Source organism: Peromyscus leucopus, chromosome 11, assembly GCF_004664715.2.
Source record: "Peromyscus leucopus breed LL Stock chromosome 11, UCI_PerLeu_2.1, whole genome shotgun sequence".
Lineage (NCBI taxonomy): Eukaryota > Metazoa > Chordata > Mammalia > Rodentia > Cricetidae > Peromyscus > Peromyscus leucopus.
This window is the reverse complement of record NC_051072.1, coordinates 66,595,425-66,608,564: the sequence shown is the minus strand read 5'-3', so window position 1 is coordinate 66,608,564 and position 13,140 is coordinate 66,595,425. Positions and strand designations below refer to the sequence as shown.

Here is a 13,140-nt window from a genome sequence, read left to right as displayed (position 1 = left end):
CCTCTCCAGTATAGCTATGTTTTTCCAAATCTGAGAGCATGTAGAAATGAAAATAGTTACTGATAATTGTCTTTGGAGAGAGTTTGAGTTCTAGGGACCTGATAGAAAATGTTGCTATGAGTGGTGGATTAGAGACATTGAACCCTCATTGCCCAATGCCAAATTCAATAAAGTCCAGTAACACTGAAATGATCATTAACTTGGAGCATCTCTCCTACTGGTTTATGTATTTAAACCGTATCTGGCAGTTGCTTCCATACTGTCCTGAGACAGACGGCTGGGCAATGCTCCAAGTCATAAACTTGTCACTTCAGGGAACTTTAAGTACCATATTTTCTGAAGTTCCTAAAAGGGGCTGTAAGTCAACCAAAGATGTCACCTCTGCCTCATACCCTCCTTGATTTTGTTGTGGAGCTCTTGTCTTCTATTTACCAGACAATCTGCTTATCAGAGCTCACTGTAAGAAGAATGTGGGGAGGGGCTTTGAGAAGAAAGGAAAACAAAGGACAATCAAGAGAAATAGTGCCACACAGGTTTCATATCACATGCACCATACTTGATGTCAGAAGGAGCAAGCTGGTGCTGTAATTGGAGCTTCAACAGAAATCATTAACAGAACAAAGTTTCTTCAAATTTTAAAATAATGTCACATTTTCCTTTGGGATGATGCTTAGTTTTCTCAAAAAATAAGTAAGAACTCCAACTCAAAGGTCACAAAGCATTCCTCAGAGCAACTTTGTTCTATTTCCAGCACGTCTTCTGGAAACACAGTCAATGAAATCATCTTGACTACAACAGTGTTCTGGGAGAGATTTCCTGATTTCTCATTCCAAGACAAAGAAAGACTAAAAATCACAAACCAAGAAAATTTTCTCCAAAACAAACTGTACTGTTTGAATGAACCTCCTCTCAGGTTCGTGAACAAGTGCGGTGGAGTTATTTTTAACTGGGGACAGAACATTCATTCTGGAAAGTGTTCAGAACCTTAAGTTTGTTGAGAGCAGAAATCTATCTTGCTGATGAAAAAGGCCATCGCAACCTCACTGCCCCATCCACATTCACGTGCAGAATCCTTCACAGACCACACATTACAGTTTCCAGGACTCAAAGTCATCTAGATGGAGAGAAGAGTAGACTTTGGATCCCCTTTAATCACTGCTAGAAGAGACACGTGCCTGATATCATCTAGATACGCATTTAGTCTTTTTACCCATGTACATTTATTCATAAATAAGGAGTCGGGATGATACCAACTGGATTCTATTGCTTTTATTGATTATTATTTTCATTAAACAATGTTAGCCAAGTTAGGATGAATAAGAAAAAACTAATAGTTTTGGACTATGTGCATCCTTGTAACTTACAGGAATGCTCTGATCTTTTATCTTAACAGTCAATTCTTAAGTTTCACAAATACTAAGCAATGTATATTCCAACCATAACAATCACTTCTGGGTTATTCATTCCGTGTGCCTGGCACACCACTACCACACGGCTGTGAGTGCTTACAGGGTTTAGCACAGAACCAAGGCAAACAGGAAAAGGAGCCTCTTCCTGAGGTTAGTGCCAGTGCGGCTCTCAGAGGTGGGTATCAGCGATGGGTATCCTCCTGAGCTCCACTATCTGGGAGTCGGTCAAGGTCCCTCCCTCCTGGCTGCCTTGACCAGACTCGTTGTCGCTGACACTGAGACCAGCACCTGGAATGGAAGATGAGCGGACATAAGTCCAAGCTGTTGGCATAGTAAATTCTTAATGACTTAGTTACATTAAACCCAAACATCTTATTTCTATATTAGTAAAAGTCTGGAGCTGGGCAGTGGTGGCGCACGCCTTTAATCCCAGCACTCGGGAGGCAGAGCCAGGCGGATCTCTGTGAGTTCGAGGCCAGCCTGGGCTACCAAGTGTGCTCCAGTAAAGGCACAAAGCTACGCAGAGAAACCCTGTCTCGAAAAACAGAAAAACAAAACAAAACAAAAAAAACAAAAGTCTGGGCCATTTATTTGGAATAAACAACAAATGCCTTAAAATTATGGAATTATAATTTAAAGTGAAGCTACTTTTGTAGCTTTTAAAAGTAGAAATTGATTTCCAAAGACAAAACGTTGGGTTTCTCATATTTTCATTTTATTTGGAGACAGCTTCTCACTGTGTAGTCCAGGCCGGCCTTAAATTCACAGTCAGTCTCTTGACTCAGGAGGCCTGCGTGCTGAGATTACAGAAGCGAGCTGCCACACGTAGCTTTCTTTCTTTTTCTTGCTGCCGTGTGATAGGCAGGTACAATAGAGAACAGAGTTTATCAATGAAGGGTTTACCAAACAGAAAATCAGGCAGGGTACTGGAGGTTTTCATCAAGGGGGTAGACAACACATCCACCAACCCTTGGAACTCCGCTGAGTCCGGTAGCCCCACGGGGAAGCTCAGTGTTGGCCCTTAGTCTGAGGAGAATGGCAGGCTTGCAGCAGGAAGGACACATGGTATCCGATCAGGGCCCTAGGAAACTGGCCCTGAAGACTGAGCCTAAGACAAGGACACGTAAATAACACAGTGCCAAGCATTCTCATCGGAAACCCAGGAAGCTGGCTGCTCTTAATAGCATGCAACCCCTCAAACCTCTGTTTTGAAGATTTTCTACGAGGCACTACTCTCCCCTCCCCAGCACACATAATTTATACCTATAGTAGGTTCTTTTCCTCTGTAATGTGGGAACTGTATTTACTCTTGTGCTCTGTCTCTACACACACAGGCACGCACACATGTGCACAGTGAGGGAGACAATACAGATGTGGTCACAGAGTGTGCTGCCATCAATGGCCAGGTACCAACTCTCTGTGCTTCCCCTCTGCTGGCCATTCAGCTTTGTAGAAAGGGAGTCAAGGCCCGAAGTCCTTGCCAAGTCTTCCGCTGGTAGCTGTGGGAAGGAGGCTGCTTAGCTTCAGAATAGTCTGTGTGGAGAAAGAACCAGGAGCCCACGAGCACTCTTTCTAGCCAAGTCCTGCCTCTCCTGATTTTGTCCTTCACACCGCTGTCTTATTCCTTCCTGTGTTTCTGTATCACATAAATTGCCCACCCCTGCTCAGACCCTGGAGCTCTTTCCAGACTGGGTCTGTTTTCTCTCATGTCTCTTCTCCCACTATTTAGGTACTGGGGACCTCTACAGGAGATGGATATAAAAGCTGCAGGGTCTGGATGACCCTGCTTGCTCTCAGTGTCCTTCCCTTTCTGTACCACCTCCGTAGGGACACACTTCCATGTTCTCTGCCTTCTTCATCTGGCTGCCTGTGCCTCTCTATGGGCATCAGTTCAAGTGTTGCCCTTAATGCCTGTAGAAACACCATGGTTCTCTTTCAAAATGTCCACCTTTCCTGTTGGATTACATCCTTGTCATTCCTCTGGCTCACACTCATAGAAAGTACTGAGCGCATGATAGGTGTTTGGAATGTGTTTTTGGTGTGTATTCAGAACCCAAGCTCTGAGCCCACCTTTATCACTTTGTGACTGGGCAGGCCTCTTGGCACATATTTAAACCACCCTAACTTCGATGTCACATCATGGTCATGGTGCAATCAACAACCAGGTGTTAGCAGACTAGATTATGAATTTATAAAAATATACTTTATTGTGTGCGTACACTCCTGTGTGGGAGTATGCATACACATGTGTGTGTGCATGTGGTAGCCAGAGGTCAATGTCAGGTGCCTTCCCTTATAGCTCTCTACCTCTTTTTCAGGGCAGGGCTTCTCACTGATTTGGCTTGAATGGCTGGCCAGCAAGTCCCAGCATCCTCTGGTCTTTGTCCCCAGCACTGGAGTTCATTTTCCTGCTGTGCCTAGTTTTTCATGTGGGGTTGAGCACAGAACTCAGGTTCTGGCTTCTACAGCAAGCACCTTACCTACTGAGCTGTCTCCCAGCCCCTAAATTAGCTTTTAAGCAAACAATAAACGAAGCCCAGCTAGTAGTTGACATCACTGACCTTAGGGGACCTAAGCTCTGCCACTCTGACCAGTGCTTTACACAGACAATTTCTAATGCCACAAAACACATTATGTGGTAAATGAGGAAATGGAAAGCTGAGTTCCTTGCCAAAGACTCAAAGCATGAAAACTCCTAAGGTTTCAACATGGGGTTTTCTGATTTTGTGACCCACTCACAGTTTATCTGGCTTCTTTCCAGTTAGACAATGATACAAAGATCATCCCTTTTCTGAGAGAAAAAAAAACATAGAAAACATTCATAAACTCTAATTTTACCCTTTAGTTATGAACGAACTAAAGTTCAATAGGGTGCAGAAATCCTTGAGTAAGCTAAATAATAAAGTGTCTTTGTTTATTTGTGTTTTGAGAAAGGGTTGTAAAGTGTACTTTAGGCTGGTCTGGAATGATGGTTCTCTTGTCTGTGCTTCCTGAATGTGGGGTTTGCAGACATGGATCATGACAGCCATCTTAGGAATAGTACTTGGGTTTGATATTTCTCAGAAAAGAAATATCTTTTCTTGACTATAGCCATTCTAACTGGGTGAGACCATATCAAGGAGTTTTGACTGGCATTCCTGTGATGGCTGAGGGTTTTGAACATTTTTCAAATATTTCTTGACTATTTGTGTTTCCTCTGTGGAGAAATGTCTAATCAGTTCATTAGACCATTTGATGACTGGATGATAGTTTTGTATTTAATTTTTTGAGCTCTTTATAGGTGCTAAATATTAATCTACTTAACGTCTAGTTGGCCGCTGTGTACATTGTAAATATGTATTACTCCCATTTGTTAATAAAGAACTGACTGGCTAGTAGCCAGGCAGGAAGTATAGTTGGGACAGCCAAAGTGAGAATGCTGGGAGGAAGAAGGACAGGGTCAGAGGAGTCCAAGAGACACAGAGGGAGCAAGACGTGCTGGAGGTAAAGCCATGAGCCACATGGCAATACAAAAATTAATAGAAATGGGTCAATTTAAGTTGTAAGAGCTAGTTAGTAATAAGCCTGAGCTATTGGCTGAGCATTTATAATTAATATTAAGATTCTGAGTGGTTATTTGAGAGTGGCTGCCAGCACAGGAAAACCCCAGCTACAAAAATGCTGTGGAACAACTTTTTGTATATTGTAACTATGTTTTACTCTCATTGGTTAATACAGAACTGACTGGCCGGTAGTCAGGAAGTATAGGTGGGACAGCTAAAGTGAGAATGCTAGGAGGAAGAAGGACAGGGTCAGAGGAGTCTCCAGGAGGGGCAGAGGGAGCAAGACATGCTGGAGGACAGGTAAAGCCACAAGGCAATACATAGAGTAATATAAATGGGTTAGGGTTAGTTTAAGTTGTAAGAGCTAGTTAATAACAAGCCTGAGCTACCAGCCAAGCATTTGTAATTAATATAAGCCTCTGAGTGGCTATTTGAAAGTGGGACAGAAATTCCACTAACAGTTGACAAACATTTTCTGCCAGTCTGTAGCTATCTCTTCACTTTGGTGACCTTTTCCTTTGCTGGGCAGAAGCTTTTACTTCATGCCAATCCATTTGTCAGTTGTTGGGTCCATTTTAGATGGCTTTTGTCTATGCCTGACTCGAAAGGACTCTATCTTGAATAGTTTTTCTTCTAGTGGCTTCAGGTCTTACATTTAGGTCACTGATCTATTCTGAATTCATTTTGGTGCAGGGTGAAGATATGGCTCTAGTTTTATTTACATACACACATCTAGTTTTCCCAGCATTCGGTGACAAGGTTATCTTTTTGTCAATGTATTATTTTGATACATGTCGATACTATGTGGCTGTAGCTGTGTGTAGTTATGTCTGGGTCACCCATTCTGATCCACTGGTCTATACGTCTGTTGCATTAGTTTTGTGCTGGTTTTGTTATTATGGTTTTGTAGTGTAATTTGAGATCAAGTCTTGTGAAGCCATTAATTAGCATTTCCATTTTTGCTGAGGAATGCTTTGACTCTTCGATATCCTTTGTGATTCCATATGAATTTTAGGATTTGAAATACATGTTTATTTATTCTTTGAGAACTTTGTATATGTATACAATCTGTTTAGATGCAATCCATCCTCCTATTCCCTTCCTTCCAACTCCTACCAGTCTCCGACCCAAATTCATGTACTTTCTTTAACCCACTGAGTCTAATTAGTAACGCCAGTATATGCATGGATATGAGACAATAGGTTTTTTAAAGTGGTTCATATCTAATGCCATTAGAATTTTGGTGTGGATTGCCTTGAATTTGTACATCTATTTTAGTAACATAGTCATTCTCACAGTATTAGTTCTTTCAGTCCTTGAACAGGGGTGGGGGTGTTTTTCTATCTTCTAGTATCTTCTTCAATTTCTTTCTCTTGTTTTTGATGTTTTAAAGCTTTCACTGTAAGTATCTTTACCTCTGGTTAGTTGCATTCATATATTTTTTCATTGGTTTATTTACTCTGAAGCCACTATGGATGGATTTATTACTGGAATATAGCAAGGCTCCTTGTTTCTATTTGCTGATGTTGTAGTCTGCCACTTTGCTGGAAGTGTGTATTCCACCTAGGAATTTTCTAGCATACAATCCAGTTATGGGCTCTAAGTCAGCACACCATGTTTCTATATGTGCATCCATGGTTATTGAAGCACTACTCACAATAGCAAAGTATGGAACCAGCCTTGATGTTAATCTATAAATAAATTGATAAAGAGAAGGAGGTGCATACAAGTAAAGGAATTTTACTCAGCTATAAGGAAGAATGATGTTACGGGAAAATGGATAGAACTCAAGATCCTTACATAAAGTGGAAAAAGTCAGAACAATAAAGACAAACATTGCATGTTTCTCTTGCATGTGTACTCTACATATAAATGTCTATAGATGTATATGATGTGGAATCAGACAGATGAGAGAGAAGGAAGAGGTATACAGAAAGGAGGGAACACAAAGGAAAATGGAATATGTGTGCCATGGAAGTAGATGATGAGGGAGGAACTCTTTGTGAGGGAAGAGGTTCAGCCAGAGGGAAGAAGAGATGGGGCAAATAAGAACAAAGTTAATGATACATGTGGATGAAAATATTACAAGTCCATTTCTTTGTGTGCTCATGATTTTAAAGCTCATGTTGTCAAACCTTGTTTTCTAGACCTATATACGGTATCTCTACAATTTTAATATTGGCTCAAAAACTGTTAAAATGCTTTGTGAGTCAAGCAAAACACTTTGTTAAGCCAAATCCAGACCTTAGGTCAATGTTGAATTCTACTGTAGATAAACAGCATGTGGTCAGCTCCTTTATTTGATCATATCCTATGTTGGAATGTGTCCAGGGGCTGATGCTTGGTTATTATAGCATCTTTTCTAATAATACAGAGAACCAATGTTAGAGATTGCTATTTTGATCTCTTAAATATTTTTTCCCAATGAGTTTAGGGAACTCTAAGGAATGCCAAGCTAAATCTCCAAGCAAGCCATTCCATGCATTCCTGAACCAAATGCACTCAGTACTTGCTATATATATAGCCCACAGACCTAATTTAATTATGCTCCAAGTATTCATCTTACTTCTGTGTTTGGACATAAAGATCTAAGGACACTGCATACAGAACACATTAGGGAACCTAATGTGTCCAGATCATAATTTGTAAACCCCTTCAGTTCCAGCTTTGCTCAGCGTGTTATGTAGTTAGTCATTTCATTCTCCCTAAACCCCCTTTCTGCCTTTAGCTGCCTTTCTTATTTGCTCGAGTTTCTCTGTGGGACCCTCCTCCCTTCTGACTTAGATGCAAGCATCGTCGAGTATGTTCCTGTTCTCCACCCCTTCTCTTTCTTTCCCATTCTCTTCAGCTTCTCTCTTCATTTATTTTCCTTTCTTCTTCCATTCTCCTAATTCAAATTTAATAATCCTCATAGCTACCAATAAAATCTATGCCTTGATGTATTTCAAAAATTACCTACTACCCTGGTACTTTGCCTAAGATTTGAACCTTATGAATATTCAGGAGGAATGCTCATCATCAAGACACACCAGGTTCCCTCAGCAAAGACACTAAGGAAGCTCTTTACCACTTACTCAGGTGAGAAGCAAGTCTCCATCAGTCCTCTGTTCTTTCTCAGTGACTGCCCTCGTCTGTTCTCATTGACCTTTTCTATGTGAGGCCTTAGCCTCATGACCCTGGCCCACTCTGAGATCTTTCCAGTCTTTCTGTTTATAATTTACTATTAATACTTTTGTAAAAGTCATTTTGTATAAAAAAAAAACCTCCATGATCCACTATAAATGCTCAACTACTTATGACTACCAAACAAACAGCATTTTAACATTGTGCTAAACACCAGCAAGGGGTCTTCACTTCCAAAAAGAAATTGCAACCGACTATATTACAGAAATGCAAGGTTACATTCAATGAAGTGGGTCTTCTTACACTGCGTTAGAACTGTTAAAATGATCGTTGGAACTGTGAATCTGCAGTTCCCCAGTCCACCCTGGCAGGGGATTGTGTTCACTGTCATTCACCTGCAGAGCTCCTTCAGTGAGCTTCCTTATATTGATGTAACTTACTAAGGTCTTGTTGTAGCCAGATCTTAGGACATAGATACTTACACTTAGTTAGAGTACGTTGTTTTCTTTCTTAAACGCAAGTTGTAAATTATTTTTAGGCTGTGTTATATTTGATATAGGAACAGAATCTCCTAGGGCTTGACTGGGCTCTGAAATGGGTCATAAGACTCAGGATGTACCGAGGGTGACGGCACTTTTGCACATTCACGGAAGGAGACACGAAGTAGCCTCCCAGGCCTGCCTGCCTCAAATGTCATTTTTGGGCTTCATACATACCCGTTTTTAATGCAAATATCAAGTCATCAAACTCCTGGGACTCCTCATCGGCTATCAGGGACCCCTGGCCATATCCTCCAGAGGAAGGGAATGAGGCACCATTCTGGGGACTTGTCTTCAAATCAGGGCTCGCCTGGTTGGTTTGTTGGAAGGATACTCTCTCCCAGTCAGACGGCACCTTTTGGGTTGAGGTCAGAGCAGAAGGAAATGACAGTTGGTAACATGAATGTACATATTCATTCGGAAGCCCAGTTTTGCAATATATTTCTATATTTCAATAAAAACCATGAACGGCCTATTGAATTGCATTTATGAGCTCGAATGTTATAGTTGTTCTTCAGAAAAGCATGCCTCTCGTCAAGTTAGTATAACCTGATTATTTAAAAGTTTCTCAGAGTCACAGTAGATTGCTATGATGCCATGTATGGGGAGATAAAACTGCTTGTTTATTTATTTGTAAGATGTATGTTAAGGAAACTCAGAAGAACACTCCAAATTCTTCATTTGAAATGTGTTTTAAATAGCGTCAGTATATAAAGGACATATTGAATTAAAGGGAGTTTATTCAAATCCCTCCTTGCTTTTGATTAATGCTCAGAAAGAGTTCTGTCCTGAGATGATTGACTGTAGTCCTGTCTTTCTAGGTTACTGGCGCACCAGGTTAGTGGTAAATGAGCCTTTAATCCCTCTTTTCCTTGGCCTTCCCTGCTCTTGCCGGCTTTTGCGACGTCTCTGCAGGCTCTCATTGACAGCTGGATCCAGGCCAATTCTGAGCCTCTGAGGAATGCAGACAGACTTTATGCTATGCAGTTGTGCAACACCCCAGAGGGACACTCAAGCAATGGCTCCAGCCCAGGAACTGGAGGGTCACAGCTGTTGCCTCCCGATGTAAGGTTTGCTGAGATTTCAGGGACACTTCATACTGAGGAAAGTATACGAAGAACCTCAGAGATGAACTTGAGACAAGGTGAAACCTCAGGGTGACCATCACTATGAATCCAGGCATGGAGAACAGCATTGTTCTACAGAACTGTTTCCAGGGACAGGAATATTTCATATCTAAGTTCTTCAATACTGAAGCTTCTGGACACATTTGTCCCTGGGATATTTACAGTGTGCCTGAGCAAATGACAAACTAGATCTGTAATGATCTTTAATCCAGCCACATGTAGCTAAAAGATACTTCAACAAGACAGGTCAGACCTAGACAAACGTTAAATTGGTAACCATTTAACAAGACCGATGGATCTTAAAAACATTCCTATTGGGTTTTTAAATCACTAATTATGATAAAATAGCTCAGTTAAAAAATATCTGCCATACAAAATGGTACTAAATTTAAATATATTTCAAAGTACTAAAGACATATCTCAACATTTTTCTTTCTATAAAACTTGAAGATTTATTTATTTTTATGCTATGTGTATGAGTGTTTTGCCTGCCTGTGTGTATTGCACCATGTGCCTGCCTGGTCCTTACAGAGGCCAGAAGAGATCACTGGGTCCCTGGAACTGAAGTACACATGATTGTGAGCCACCAGGTGGATGCTGGGAATGAAACCAGGGTCCTCTGTAAGAGCAGCAAGTGTTCTTAACTGCTGAGCCACCTCTCTAATTCTGGCATATCCCAGTTTTCAAACATCCTTCTTAAACTTACATATTTTATAGCCAAAATACATTCTTTTTAATCTATACCTTTATGTTTCTCCTACCTATAGGCCCTGACAACCACTTATCTACTGTATGTTTATCCATTATGAGTTGATAATTCTTTATAGTAATTTCTTTCATTCAAATCAAAGGGTATACACAGTAATGTCATTGTAATCATTTGCTTCAATTTTAAAATAAGTGTACATCCTACATTGTCAGAGAAGACAAAAGGTATCTCTGGGCAAGTAGATATCTATCTATCCATCTATCTGTCTGTCTATCTATCTATCAATATATCATCTATTTATCTGAGCAAGTAGATTATCTGTCTAATCATCCATCTATCCATCTATCTACCCATCTCTCTCTATCATCCATTCATCCATCCATCCATCCATCCATCCATCCATCCATCCATCCATCCATCCATCTATCTATCTATCTATCTATCTATCTATCTATCTATCTATCTATCTATCTCTGTCATCTACCAATCTATCTATCCATCCATCCATCCATCCGTCAGTCCATCTATCTGTCTGTCTGTCTTTGTCTATCACATCCCTATTTAGCAACCATCTAACAGTTACCCATCACTATCTATTTATCTATCCATCTATCATCCTATCAATATTTCTCTTCAATAAAATGTTTCTTAATTTCATGCATATAGATATAGGTATAAATATAGATATTTAGGTAGCAAACACAAATGCTGTTTTCCTTGCTTCTTTCATTCATAAGCAATGGCAGCCAAGCACATCCGGGACCTGCACAGTTGTGAGGACTGTACATCACTGCCTCTCTGGGACAGATGTATTCAGGTGTGCTTTACAGTCTGAGCAGTGGCCCTTCCAATCTGTTGCCAAAGGGTGGAGGTCAGGTGAGTCAGCCTCAGGAAATCAAACTTGGACAGAATAATGTAGCCAGCAGCAGGAGGCAGATTTTGTAGAGGAAATCCTGCCCAGATTTTCCAGGACTGCTACAAAACACCCTCTAAGTCTTAGTTTAGAGTGTTTGGTGGCATTTAAACTGAGGGGGTGCCTGCTTGTCTTCTCCTTTGTTGGGATTGAAGAAGTGTGAGGAGATGGGCAAATAAGAACAGCTGTGAGTGTGATTTTAGGAAGAATGGTATTTTTAAAAAGCATTTCTTAGACATATTCGATTCCTGTCATATCAAATTAGGTTTTGAAGGAAATGACACATTTTGCTTTGCTTTCTCAATAAAAATGGCTGCTCCATGTTGCTCATAGGACGGGAAAATAACTAGTTAAGATCCCGCAATGCACTGCGGAGAGGATGGGGTTTGAAGTGAGCCCGCATCTGGTGTCTTATACTCTACACCAAGGGAGGCTTGTCAGCAGGAGAGAGGGAGTCGGTGTGGGGCCGGGGACACACCTCTTCCATAGCGTTGATGAGGTTCTGGGTCGATTTGTTAATCTCTCCAGATGGAGGCATTCCACTCCCAGGCGTGAAGAAGGCTGTGCTGGGTCCTGGGTGACCACCGTTCGCTTCCACCGTGTAGCTGGCCTTCACCGGGCAGCACGTCTGGTTGTGTAAAATGAAGTAAACCACAAACACATAAAGACCCTATAAAGAGGACAAACGCGTTAGCATGTCAAAGGAAGTCTGGCCAGAACAGCTGGAGCATAAAGACAGTACTACGTCTAGCTGATCATCTTCAGGAGGCTCCAATATCACCCAAATCTAGGAGTGACTGAATGCCAGCACTCAGGCAAGAGGTCACTGCAGATTCCAAGTCACAAAACACTTATCAACGCTGCTTACAAAGACGGGGCTCTCCCTAGTCAGTTTTTTTGTTGTTTTGTTTTGTTTTGTTTTTATACTATATTAAGTAACTCTGAATGTAGCCTACCAACATATGAAATACATTATAGAAATGTATTACTGAGCTGTATTCATCTTGTTTTAGAAGCAAACATCTTGTCCTTTAAAAAGTGACCATTTGTATTCGTCTCCTTTAGTGTGTGTTTAGCTGACTGAGGTATTCCACTCACGTTGTGTGTGTCTGGAAAGAGCCACATAACTGCCACTTGAACCCTGTGTGCATCTCACCTACTTATCTTACTTGGAACCAAACCACTGCATAGGGACTCCGTGGACTGCTTGAGATTTAGCATTCCACGCTTCTCCACAAATGTTACACAAGAGCAACAAAGCTATCGTGTGCATTCTTCAAAAGCCGTTAGCCCTTTAAATTCCTCAGGAACATACTCAAACTCCTGAAAATTACTCTGCTTCCGTCACAAGAAGGGACAGGTCTTTGTTTGTATTCTGTTCACTACACTCTTTTCTCGTCAGGATTTCCACACATACTACTCAATGACTGCTCTCCAAAGCCCAGACTCTGACGTTTTCATTTAGACAGTAACGTACCTTAAATTGTCCTTTGTGTTTCTCGGTATTTAAATTTTTATTTGCAAGGAAGAATCACTGTTACTAAAAGTCTTAATCAATAAAGATAAATATACTCAGCTATTTAAAGAAGAAATGGAATAACATAAAACATTTTCCAGAAATGTAAATAAGTGTCAGCCATTTGTAAAATTTGTACTCGTCATGGTTCTAACATTTCTAGAGTATTGGAGCAATAGAAATTGTACAAACCCGAAACATCTACATACCAGTACAAATAGCAAAGCGTTTCTTAGGAAACACCACAGCCCAGCAGTCACAA

General features: G+C 40.9%; 1 protein-coding gene across 1 annotated transcript in view; it reads right to left on the bottom strand.

The window, feature by feature from the left end:
* Window positions 1–1,254: 1,254 nt before the first annotated feature.
* Adgrv1 (adhesion G protein-coupled receptor V1) overlaps window positions 1,255–13,140 on the bottom strand; it is a 508,750-nt gene continuing 496,864 nt past the window's right edge. The window contains 3 exon segments of the mRNA XM_037209551.1: window positions 1,255–1,697; window positions 8,791–8,968; window positions 11,841–12,032. Coding sequence (XP_037065446.1) covers window positions 1,579–1,697; window positions 8,791–8,968; window positions 11,841–12,032 — 489 coding nt within the window. The 3' untranslated portion in view covers window positions 1,255–1,578.